The 13151-nt window shown below is 42.5% G+C and overlaps 1 protein-coding gene across 1 annotated transcript in view; it reads left to right on the top strand.

Annotated features, from left to right (window-relative positions):
• LRP11 (LDL receptor related protein 11) overlaps nt 1–10517 on the top strand; it is a 35384-nt gene extending 24867 nt beyond the window's left edge. The window contains exons 7-8 of the mRNA XM_073575693.1: nt 4038–4136; nt 10271–10517. Coding sequence (XP_073431794.1) covers nt 4038–4136; nt 10271–10425 — 254 coding nt within the window. The 3' untranslated portion in view covers nt 10426–10517. The remainder of the gene's footprint in view (nt 1–4037; nt 4137–10270) is intronic.
• The last annotated feature ends 2634 nt before the right edge of the window (nt 10518–13151 follow it).

A 13151-nucleotide genomic window follows, 5' to 3' on the forward strand; every position in this document is an offset into this window, starting at 1 on the left:
CACATGTAGTAGCAGGAATGGGTAGTCATCTGTAGGTCTGAAGAGTCCTGATATCCTGTCAGACACATCTTTAATTTTTGCACCTGGAAGACAGCACATTTCTCTTGAAGTTATATCCGGTCTGCAGATAGCGGCCACTGTTCCTCTCAACAGGGAATCCCCCATGACCACCACTCTCCGTTTCTTCTTCACAACATTTTTCTTTCTCCATCCAGGAGGACTCTGAAGGCGTACAAGGTTGCTGTTTGTTGGCAAAGTCTTATCCTGATGTATTTCTTCATCGTTTTCCTGCGTGAGAGCCTGGTACTGGTTTCTGAGCAGTATGGGTGCTGACTGCCTCCTGATCCTCCTGCTTCTCTGGGTCACATGTCTCCATTCCTCTGTTTCTTCAGGTGCACTTCGAATTTCTTCTCTTTCTGTAACATGAAGAGATAATTCTGCTCTGTCCAAGAACTCTTCACCTTCCTTAATGATCTTCAACGTAGCTAACCTCTCTTCGAGATTTTGCAACTTTTCCTCCAACAGGGACACAAGCTTGCATTTGTGGCATGTGAAGTTTGGCTTTTCCACTGGTATATCTGTGAGCATGTAGCAAGAAATGCAGCTCACCAAATGGCTCCTGGCCTCTTCCATCTTGAGATTTCTTAAAAACGATGAGCCAAAATTCGCGCGCCGATAGGTTTTTCCGATTTCCTCTTTTCAGCTGCAACGGCCAAAACCCAGTGATCGTTGAGCTCGTGGAAACTCTTCACTTATCCCAGAAGGCACTGGGAATATGCAAATGATCTCCTCAAGACTCTTCCCCTGGTCTATCCAGGTGCTTCTCACAAAATTAGAATATCATCAAAAAGTTAATTTATTTCAGTTCTTCAATACAAAAAGTGAAACTCATATATAGTCATTACACACAGAGTGATCTATTTCAAGTGTTTCTTTCTGTTAATGTTGATGATTATGGCTTACAGCCAATGAAAACTCAAGTCATTATCTCAGTAAATTAGGCTATGTGCACACGTTGCGGATTTAGATGCGTTTCCGCAGCGTTTTTGGGCGCGCGGAATGGCATCAAATTTGCAGTTTTGTGCACAGCCAATGTGAAGTTAAGAATTGTTGTGTACATGCTGCGAAAAAATCTGCAGATTTACAGCGTTTTTTTTCCCGCAGCATGTCAATTCTTTTTGCGGATCTGCAGCGTTTTTGCACCCATTGAATTCCATTGAGTTAGGCACATCCACAGTAAAACCGCAGATGTAAAAAAGATCTGTGGATTTGCTGCAGATGTGGGTGTGAGAAACACTGCAGATCGGGAGGAGGGAAGTGTGTGGGCGGAGACTGTGTGCGTAGAATACGTGCGTGTCTGTGTGTGGGTGTCTGCGTGAATCTGTGTCTGTGTGTGGGGGTCTGCGGGGCTGTGTGTAGGCAGGCATCGTCCGATGGGACTACTATTCCCATCCGTCTATGTCTGCTACAGTGACGCCATAAGCCAATGATTGGACAGGAGTAGTCCCATCATCCGGCTAATGTGTTGAATAGTTAAGAAAAAAAAAAAAACACAACATATACACACATACAGTACATATACTCGCCATATACAGCTAATCTCTCACGCCCTCGATCACCTGAAAAAAAAAATAAACAAACAATATACTCCATGTTCCGATGTAGTCCATTTAATAACGAGTGTCCCATGACGATCTCCCGTGGAGAGCAGTCACATCAGCAGATGTGACCTCTTTCCAGGGGCTCCGGTGTACAGTGACGCAGTAATCCTCCACACTATCATTCCGCCGACAGGTCACGAGTTCATCCTGTCACTTACGGCACCGCTGCGTGAGAAAATTCTCACACAGCAGTGGTGCCATGAAGTGAGAGCCTGAAGGGTTATCTCCGGTCTGTGTGTCATCGGAGGCCCTGTAGAGCGGTCACATCTGCTGATGTGACTGCTCTATAGGGGAGATCGTCATGGGACACTCGTTATTAAAGGGATTACGTCGGACCAGGGAGTTATTACTGTTGGTTTATTATTTTTTTTGTTTTTTACAGGAGATCAATGGCTTTGAGGAATTAGGCGTACAATAGAAGATGGAAATCTGTGTGGTGTTTTATTTCATTAAAAGACTTTTTTCTGGCTGTGTCTTTTTTATTAACCCATTAATAACTATAGGATTAGTAATGGATAGATATCTTATTGACGCCTCGCCATTACTAACGGGGTTTGATGTCACCTTACAATACAAAGATGACATTAACCCCTTATTACCCCATATGCCACCGCTACATGGAAGTGGGAAGAGAAAGGCTAAGTGCCGGAATTGGTGCATCTTAGAGATGCACCACTTCTGGGGCGGCTGAGAGCTGGGGTTTGTAGCCGGGGGGTCAATATCCTTGGCCCCTTCCTAGGCTAAGAATATCAGCCCGCAGCTGTCTACATAGCCTTTCTGGCTATTAATTATAGGAGGATCTCACATCAATTTTTTGGGGGATCCCCCTAGTTTAATAGCCAGCAAAGGCTAAATATACATCTGCGGGCTTGATATTCATAGCTTGGCAAGATCCATGGGTATTACCCCCTTCTCAGGCTATAAACAATGGCCCGCAGTCACTGGCTTTCCCTGTCTGGCGCCATTTCTTTTTTTCAATTTTTATCAAATTAAACAGATATTGTGTTAGGCTGGGGTCACTTGTGAGAAACTCGCACAAGTCTTGCACCTCAATACCCGGCACTGCCGCCGGCACTCGGGACCGGAGCGTGCGGCTGCATGTATTTCTATAGATATACATAAATATATCTATAGATAGATGTATCTCTTGCTATATCTACCTATCTATAGATACGTCTATTATCTATCTGTGTGTGTAAACATTCTTCAATGGAGTATGCAAAATAAGAGGTTGGAGAAAGAAATTACATCACAATTCTTTTTTTTTGTTAAATAATAGATCTTTATTTAGCTTACAAAAACGCATACAAATCCGCATGAAAATCCGCATCAAAAACACATTAAATGTGTGCGGATTTTTACCTGGATTTTCTGCCAAGAGATGCAGAATCTGCGCAGAAAATATTCCACGGGCAAAACTGCAACGTGTGCACATACCCTCAGAATAATTGATTAAAAAACACCTGCAAAGGCTTCCTAAGCATTTAAAAAGGTCCCTTAGTCTGTTTCAGTAGCTCCACAATCATGGGGAAGACTGTTGACTTGACAGATGGCAGGCATTGACACACTCCACAAGGAGAGTAAGCCACAAAAGGTCATTGCTAAAGAAGTTGCTGTTCACAGAGTGCTGTATCCAAGCCTGTTAACCCCTTAACAACCGCCACTACACCTTTTAACGGCGGCAGTTAAGGGTTCTCATGCACCAGCACCGCTTTTTAACGGGTCTGAGAAATAAATGGATGGCGCCCCCCCCCCAACGTCAAAAATTCTCCGGGGTCTTGGTTTTTACCGACCCCAGTGTTGCGATTGCCGTTATTCACGGAATAACGGCGACCGCAAACAAAAAAGTCAGATTTCCCATTTAATTTCTCTCTCTTCTGATGTGATCGCACATCAAAGGAGAGATTAATCTGGTCCCCCGATTTCCCCCGGTACCTTTGGTGTCCCTAGACACTCCTGCATCCCCCCCCTCCCCCGGGGTGTTTTGTGACAAAAATATACAAGTAATTCTTTAACTATTACAGTGCTGGCAAAAAAATACTTTACATGTAAAATCCGCATCATGATTTCACTTTTTAACAGTGCAGAGAATGGGGAGATGATCAAAAACTGGCTTGTGACTGCAGATTGTGATAAATGTGAGGGTGACATGACGAAGAATTAACTAAACATCCACAAAAAAACACTTGAATGTTAAGATTTTTGTGGTTTTGTTGAATGCGTAAAGATTTTTTTTGCCGGCTCTGTAGTGTATCATTAATAGATTTTTGGAATTTTATACCAGTTAGTCTGTGGTGGTTCTAGGCTAAGATCAGATATAGCAAATGGATGCAATAAAGACATTATCTTATTGAGGTGCACACTTTATTTTTCTAGATACAGTTTCATTAAAAATGGACAAAGGTGCAGCGGAGAAGAACTTCTTGATGTCGGAAAACACTGTAAAGGGAAATGGACACCCAGCACCTGAAGCCGGTAACTTAGATTTCTTTTATGGTCAATAGCCACAAGTCAAAGCTGCACATCTTCTTTCTGTTGAATAAGTGTCATTTGGAGGATCTGTGCACAAGTCACACAAACACATTGCACACAAGTCACACAAGCACAGCGCATGTATCATACAAGCACAGTACGTACATCACACAAACACTATGTACAAGGTATACAAGCACAGCACACCCATCACACAAGCCGTGTGCACATATCGTGCAAGCACAGCGCACAAGTCACGCAAGCACAGCGCACGTGTCATACAAGCACAGTACGTACATCACACAAACACTATGTACAAGGTATACAAGCACAGCACACCCATCACACAAGCCGTGTGCACATATCGTGGAAGCACAGCGCACAAGTCACGCAAGCACAGCGCACGTGTCATACAAGCACAGTGCGTACATCACACAAACACTATGTGCAAGGTATACAAGCACAGCACACAAGCCGTGTGCACATATCGTACAAGCACAGCACACAAGCCGTGTGCACATATCGTTCAAGCACAGCGCACAAGTCACGCAAACATTGCACATATACAAGCACAGTGTGTGCATCACAAAAACACTATGTACAAGGTATACAAGCACAGCACACACATCACACAAGCCGTGTGCACATATCGTACAAGCATAGCACACGTCACACAAACACAGCGCACATATCACACAAGCACAGTGCGTACATCACACACACTATATACAAGGTATACAAGCACAGCACACACATCACACAAACGATGTGCATGTATCGTACAAGCACAGTGCACAAGTCACACAAACACTGTGTACATATTATACAAACACTATGCACAAGGTATAGAAGCACAGCGCATGAGGCATACAAGCACAGTACGCACATCACAGAAGCACTATGCACAATGTACAAAAGCAAAGCTCACATCACACAAGCACTGTGCAGAAGGTATACAAGTATAATGTACACGTCATACAAACACCGTACAAGCAGCATAGACGCACAGTGCACAAGTCACAGGAGCACTATGTACAAGGTATAAAGGAACAGGTCCCATGTCACACAAGCACTATGCACGTCATCTCAAACAAAGCGCACAAGAACAAAGTCCCTCAAGAACAATGCACACACGTCATGCAAGCACAGTGCATACAACATACAAACACCATTCTCATGTCACAAACACTATGCAAAAGATATAAAAAAGCACAGTGCCCATGTTACACGAGGTATTAAAGCACAGCACACACATCATACAAGGACTGTGCACATGTCACACAAGCACAGTGCACACATTACACAAGCATTATACACACGTCACTCAAGTCGTAGACATGAATCACGCAGGTACTATAAACATGTCACACAAGCATAGTGCTCACATCCCACTAGCACAGCATTAATGTCACAATAAATTCATAGTGGCATAGTACAGACATCAGACAGGGATTATACACATGTGATAACCGCATAGTGCATGCATTACACAAGCACAGCACACACATCGCATAAGCACTAGGCATGAGTCATAACAGCACAGCACTTGTCCCATGAGCGCAGCACATGTCACACAAGCACTGAACACGTCACGGAAGTACAGTGCACACATCCGTCAAGCACAGCAGAAATGTCACAATAGCACTATGCACAATGTATAAAGGCACAGCACACAAGCACACTGCACACATCATAATGGCACAGTATGCAGACACTATGCACACAGTATGCAATTCACACATCATAATGGCTTAGTGCACGTGTCACACAAGCACAGTGCATGTCAAGACACCTGAAACAAATCCAGCACACACAATTACAGAAACTACAAACCACAAATACACCCAATGTTTACTGCACAAACCACACTGAACCATGCCAGTAAAGCATTACATTGTAATGGATAATGACCACATTCACTGCTATCTCCAACAAGCTCCATCTTAATTATTACGCCCCACCTTATACCAACTGTCTACAAGCTTTTCCTTATAACATTGTCTTTGTGGCGCTCCCCTCCAGGTCCCAGCGCAGCTGCACTGGCTGTATAGGAAAATAAATGCCCCCTCCTCCCTGATCAAACTGCTGAAATTCTGCTGTTAGAAGCAGGTGCCACTTGTATAACACCACATCGTGAGTTCACGTTCCAGGCTTTCCCGAGCCCATACGTTTGGGGGAGACTGCGGAGGCAGGGGGGGAGGGCTCTCACAGCGGGGTGACCACCATCACCCTCATCTCTTGTCTTCTGAGGCGGCTCAGCAGGGAGAGAGAGAACAATAGCGAGGGAAGATGGAGAAAATGGGAAGAAAAGGGGCAAGAGGTGAAAAAGGAGGGGCCCCCACGACCCATTCCTGCCAAGCAGGAAGCAGCCTGGGAAGAAAGGCCACTCGGGCATCAGTTAAGGCATACGAGGGAGCGGGAGAGACTACGCCGGAGGGAGACGCCTACATGGCCAGGCCGATTCCCCTGGGCAACCTTCACATTTCCAGATTTGCTCCAGAGCTGTGGTGGACCCAGACAGCCAGCCTCCCCTCCCAATCCCTGCGCCTGTCCGCTCGTGGGCCAAGGACTCCCAGCAGCAAAGGCAGCTCTAAGTCACAGTGGAATCGCATAAGCCCCCCATGCCCTCAACCCTCTCCCAAGCGACGCTATGTCATCTTGGGTGTGGTGAATGATGAGACAGGGCGGCAGTTGTGTTTCCCGGAGAACAATCACCTCGTCAAAGTGGCTCATGCTGTTGGTTTAATTAATCAAAGTTTACATAGCCTATTAGTTGGCTTACTATGTGCCAGTAACTTACATCAAAAGTTTGATCTTTTTTTTTTTTTTTTTTTAAGCAAACAGAATTGCACATTAAACATGTTCCCTTGTTGTACCGGGCACATTGGGGCATCGTTCATCAAAGCTATTTCTTCAGTTTCTCCCAGCTCCATTAAAATAGATGGCGCTGGGGTGGATCAGGGGCATGATACCACAGTTTGTATAATTCATGGCGAGCCATGGCATTCCTTAAGCCAGAAAGCTCACTCCAGTCAGAATGGAGTAAGAAATTCTGTTATCAAACATTCCAGATTCCTGAAAAGGCATGCACCTCTTTAGGGTATGTGCACACGTAGTTTTTAGTCTCTGCAGATTTTGTAGAGAAAACCGCAGGAAATCCGCAGGACAAAGTGCTGCGGTTTTTCTGCGGTTTATCTGCGGATTATCTGCGTTTTTTCTGCGGTTTTGCCCTGCGGTTTTACACCTCATAATGGATGAGGTGTAAAACCGCAGCGTTTCTGCACCAAACAATTGACATGCTGCGGATTGTAAACCGCAGCAAAACCGCGCGGAAAAAAACGCAGCATGTGCACAGCTTTTTTTTATTTCCATAGGAAATAAAGGTACTGTACAACGCAGCAAAATCTGCTGCGTTTCTGCAGAGCCAAAAACGCTGCGGAAACGCAGCAGAATCCGCAGCGTGTGCACATACCCTAATGATTCAGGAGTGTCTGACTCCACCACATCCCCTCATCAATACCAGTGAAAAAATTACCAGTATTGATGAATTGGGGCCAATGTGTCTAAAACACATAATAAACACAGTGCAAGTAATGAAAACTGTTTTTTTGGGCACAAATTGCAACAGAATTCTAGCCCATTTATATTGATTAATTTAACAATTCCTCCATTGTGTGTATTCTGAAAACCATAACATAGCTGTGGTTAGTTTGAAGAGCTAGAGACAACTTTTCTGTACCTAAATTAGGTCCCATGGTTCGTAATAAAAGTCTTAAGAATACAGGGGATCTTGATGTATTAAAATGTTACCCAGCCCCTTAGTTTTTAAAGTAACACCCCATGTTTTAGTTTTTTTTTATTCTGTCACTAGTCCTCCAATACATATAATTGAGCAAGTATTTTCTTATGTAATTATCACCTTTCTCATGCTTTTTTGTTGAAAATGCAAAGATACTTTCTCTTCCATTAGGTCATGTGATATCATGGAAATTAAAAGTTCATATTTAAACTGCAGAAATTGTACCACACACTTTTGCTGCAGGAGCGAGATAAACTACTATCACAATTACTGATGATGATTACAAAGAGAGGGAAACTACTCTCTGTTACTGATTACAAAGAGAGGGAAACTACTCTCACAGTTCCTGATGATTACAAAGAGAGGGAAACTACTCTCACAGTTCCTGATGATTACAAAAGGAGGGAAAGTACTCTCACAGTTACTGATGATTACAGAGAGGGAAACTACTGTTACTGATGATGATTACAGAGAGGGAAACTACTCTCGCAGTTACTGATGATGATTACAAAGGGAGGGAAACTACTCTCTGTTACTGATGATTACAAAGAGAGGGAAAGTACTCTCACAGTTACTGATGATTACAGAGAGGGAAACTACTGTTACTGATGATGATTACAGAGAGGGAAACTACTCTCGCAGTTACTGATGATGATTACAAAGGGAGGGAAACTACTCTCTGTTACTGATGATTACAAAGAGAGGGAAACTATCACAGTTACTGATGATTACAAAAGGAGGGAAAGTACTTTCACAGTTACTGATGATTAGAGAGGGAAACTACTTTCACAGTTACTGATGATTACAAAAGGAGGGAAAGTACTCAGCTGCTCATGATGATTACAGAGAGGGAAACTACTCTCGGTTACTGATGATTACAAAGGGAGGGAAAGTACTGTTACTGATGATGATTACACAAAGGGAGAGAAAGTACTCTGTTACTGATGATTACAAAGAGGGAAACTACTGTTACAGTTACTGATGATTACAAAGGGATGGAAAGTACTCTTACAGTTACTGATGAGGATTACAAAGCTCCTGTCACAAAGTTGTAATTAAAATGACTGTGCAGGCCTCTCTGATTTTACACTTCTATATTAGTTGATTTAGAAAATTATAGAGGGGAGGATAATTATAGTGTTACCACAGTAGGCAGAGGTGGTACTGGTTCTATCTGGTAATGTTATGCATTATTGATGTATCATAACGTATATAGCAGAGCATAAAGGGAAAAAAAAGCAGGATGAGATCTTGGAATCAAGATTGAAACTGAAGAAAAAAAACCCCCAGGAGATGAAATGCAGAGAAGTGCCATATATCAAAACATAAGATAGAAACAAAGTGAACATATATCTTGGTGTAAGTAAAAAGCAATAGTTCATATGAATAACATAGGGTACTTAGTAAACACTGTTTTTCATCAGAAAAGTATTAAGTCATTCCATCTCAGTGACAAAGTATACCTTATTGGGATGGTCCTAACCTCTAGTATTAAAACCTGTGTGTCAAAAAGTGACCTCAATGTGAATAAAGGCCGAGGACTGGGGCCTGTCTATGGACACCCAGTGATGAGAAGCTATATAAACGTAATGCCCAGCTCAAAGAAAGGGAGACCACTCTTTGTTTGATCAAAACTTGTGATGAGTGAACGTGCACGGATGAGGTCTTATCCAAGCGTGATCTGGTGCTAACAGTATCTTCGGTGTGCTGCATATGTTACGGCTGTCGAACAGCCACGAGACATGCATCCGGCGGTGCTCAAACATATTTGTGAAGCATGCCGAAGATACTCTCGTTAGCACACGAGCATGGTCGGATAACACCGAATCTGAGCATGTCCACTCATCGCTAATCAAAACCAGTGTTTACCAAGTGCCCTATGTTATTCATATGCACTATTGCTTTTTACTGCAATAACGGTATATGCTCATTTTGTTTCTATACGAATGAGTATACAGCAGAGCATAAAGTCAAAAAATGCAGGATGAGATCTAGGACTCAAGATGGAGGCTGAAGGAAAAAAAACAAGCAATTAAGTGCAGAGTAGTATCATACATATGGTTTTTTTTTTTTTTTTTTAATTTCCTCATATGCTAGCTATCGGTCATGTATGCAGTAAGTTTCAGACTTCCACAACTGTGGTCACATTATGCAGCAGAGGCCGATATTATAACGCATACATTGAACATATATTACTGACCGCTAAGGTATGGGGACATTTTTTTTTTTTTTTTAACGTTGATAGTAAAATAGTGGTACTTTTAGTAATTTTGGTTCGGTGTATATATAAAATAAAGCCATATCTGTAGATTCTCATTGTATTTGGGCTCTCTTTCAGGCGCGGTTTTACCACTGGCCCTTGGTTTGGCCATTACCTCTTTCCTGCTGTTGATGGTGGTTTGTCGTCTCCAGCTCGTGAGACAGAAACTGAAAAAAGCTCGTCCATTGACGTCTGAAGAGTCCGACTATCTCATAAATGGCATGTATCTGTAACACTTGTACCCCTTCTTCCTTTTCGTGCTTACCTTAACTTATCGTCTGTACACCAGAAAGCTACTTGTGATCATAAAGGGACCATATCCTCATTTTGTTGTTTCTTTTTATGTAAATGTGAACACACATAAGGATTTTTTGGATAAAATAAGAGTTATTTAAAACGTTCCACATTCCCTGACATCGTTGGTCTGATATTAAATTACCTTCCGGATGAATTTGCTGCTATATAAAAGGTCAGGAAGGTGGAAAGCATATGAAGTAGAGACCGGCGGGGATCACGGCTGGCCAGGAAATAAAACCCTAGTATAAAAGTGGTCTTTTTTTTATTCCATATCTTCTTCATAGCTCATTTTCTTGAAATATTGGAAAACCACTTTACCTGTTTTTTTTTCTTCTCAGATGTTGATGCTTGCAAATAGACACAATGGGACACGGATCTGTAAATCAGGTGTCAGCTTGAGCCCTATTGCTCCCCTCGCCCATCTGTTTAGTGTACAGTATGCAGCCCAATCGGTGTGCTCTGCTACCCTTCATGTAGACACAGGGGAACAGGTGGTATACCAAAGATGTCTGTATTTGCGTTTTCATTATAAATGGGGTGTTTTTCTATCACTTCTACAGAAATTTCCCCAAATATACACATTTATATTCATTGCATGTGCCCTGGTGGCAATAATGAGCCATTAGTTACCCTTCATTACAATGTACTAAAGATATGGCAACAGATAGGCAAGTGTGCACGCCACTCAATCGTGCAGCGGGGTGCTCTGGTACCCAATGAGTATCGCGGCTACTCGAGCGCCATGCTCAAGTCACCGTTTCGCATGTTTGCCTTGTATGGCAGGCTATTTCTGCATGTAACATTGGTTAAGATGCAGGGCCTCGAGCTTGGCACTCGAGGACCCTCAATCAAGGGGCGAGCACACTCGCTCATCACTAATAAGCACGATTTACTCCATATGCAGTCACGTTCACATGGTCTAAAGTGAACCTCTGGGTCTGACTATTTCAATAGAGTGCTGGAGGAAACACTAGAAATATTGATTTCCTATCTGTCCCACCGAAAACAGATTTCATTGCATGAAGAGTGTGAATAACTTTAGGTTCACATGACGGATTTGTTTCAGAAATGTCAGCCACTAATTCATAAGTTCCATGTATGTGAATTGCTACAAACCCTATTGAGATAAATGGAACCCTCAGAAAGGTCTGCATCCAATCTGGTACATGGGAATACAATATCAAGGAGAAAGATAACTAAGTGTATGTACAATACCTCATAACCAGAGTTAATCATACACAGTCAAAATTGTTGGTACTCCTCGTTTAATGACAGAAAAAGCCACAACGGTCACAGAAATAACTTGAATCTGACAAAAATAAAAAATCTATGAAAATGAAGAAATGAAAGTCAGACATTGCTTTTCAACAATGCTTCCATAGAATAAAAAAAAAAATAAATAAAACTCATGAAATAGGCCTGGACAGAAATGATGGTACCCTTAACTTAATATTTTGTTGCAAAACATTTTGAGGCAATCACTGCAATCAAATGATTCCTGTAACTGTCAATGAGACTTCTGCACCTCTCGACAGGTACTTTGGCCAACTCCTCAAGAGCAAACTGCTCTAGTTGTCTCGTGTTTGAAGGTTGCCTTTTCCAGACGGAATGTTTCAGCTCTATCCAAAGATGCTCAATAGGATTTAGGTCAGGACTCATAGGTGGCCACTTCAGAATAGTCCAATGTTGTCCTCGTAGCCATTCTTGGGTGTTTTTAGCCGTGTGTTTTGGGTCATTATCCTGTTGCAAGACCCATGACCTGCGACTGAGACCAAGCTTTCTGACACTGGGCAGCACATTTCCCTCTATAATCCCTCGATAGTCTTGAGATTTCATTGTACCCTGTACAGATTCTAGACACTCTGTGCCAGATGCAGCAAAGCTGCCCCAGAACATAACAGAGCCTCGTCGTTTCACAGTAGGGACAGTGTTCTTTTCTTGATATGCTTCATTTTTCCATCTGTGAACATAAAGCAGATGTGCATTGCCAAAAAAGTTCCATCTTTGTCTCATCTGTCCGTAGGACATTCTCCCAGAAGCTTTGTGGCTTGTCAACATGTAATTTGGCAAATTCCAGTCTGGCTTTGATTTTTTTCAACAATGGTGTCCTCCTTGGTCATCTCCCATGAAGTCCACTTTGGATCATACAATGATGGATGGTGTAATCAGACACTGATGTTCCTTGAGCTTGTAGTTCACCTTTAATCTGTTTAGAAGTTTTTCTGGGCTCTTGTTATCAGTCGTATTATCTGTCTTTTTGATTTGTCATTAATTTTCCTCCTGCGGCCACGTCCAGGGAGGTTGGCTACCGTCCCATGGATCTTAAATTTCTGAATAATATGTGCAACTGTAGTCACAGGAACATCAAGCTGCTTGGAGATGGTCTTATACCTTTAACATGTTTGTCTATAATTTTCTTTCTAATCTCCTGAGACAACTCTTTCCATCGCTTCCTCTGGTCAATGTTGAGTGTGATACACACCATGTCACTAAACAGCACAGTGAGTATCCGTAGCCCCTCTATACAGGGCCACTCACTGATTCCAAGATTGTAGACACCTGTGATGCTAATTAGTGGACACCTTGATTTAACATGTCCATTTTGTCACATTTTCAGGGGTACCATCATTTCTGTCCAAATCTGTGAAAGCATGGTTGAAAA

The sequence above is a fragment of the Dendrobates tinctorius genome, unplaced genomic scaffold (genome assembly GCF_039654945.1).
Source record: "Dendrobates tinctorius isolate UK_male_01 unplaced genomic scaffold, ASM3965494v1 ptg000046l, whole genome shotgun sequence".
In the NCBI taxonomy this organism is placed as follows: Eukaryota; Metazoa; Chordata; class Amphibia; order Anura; family Dendrobatidae; genus Dendrobates; species Dendrobates tinctorius.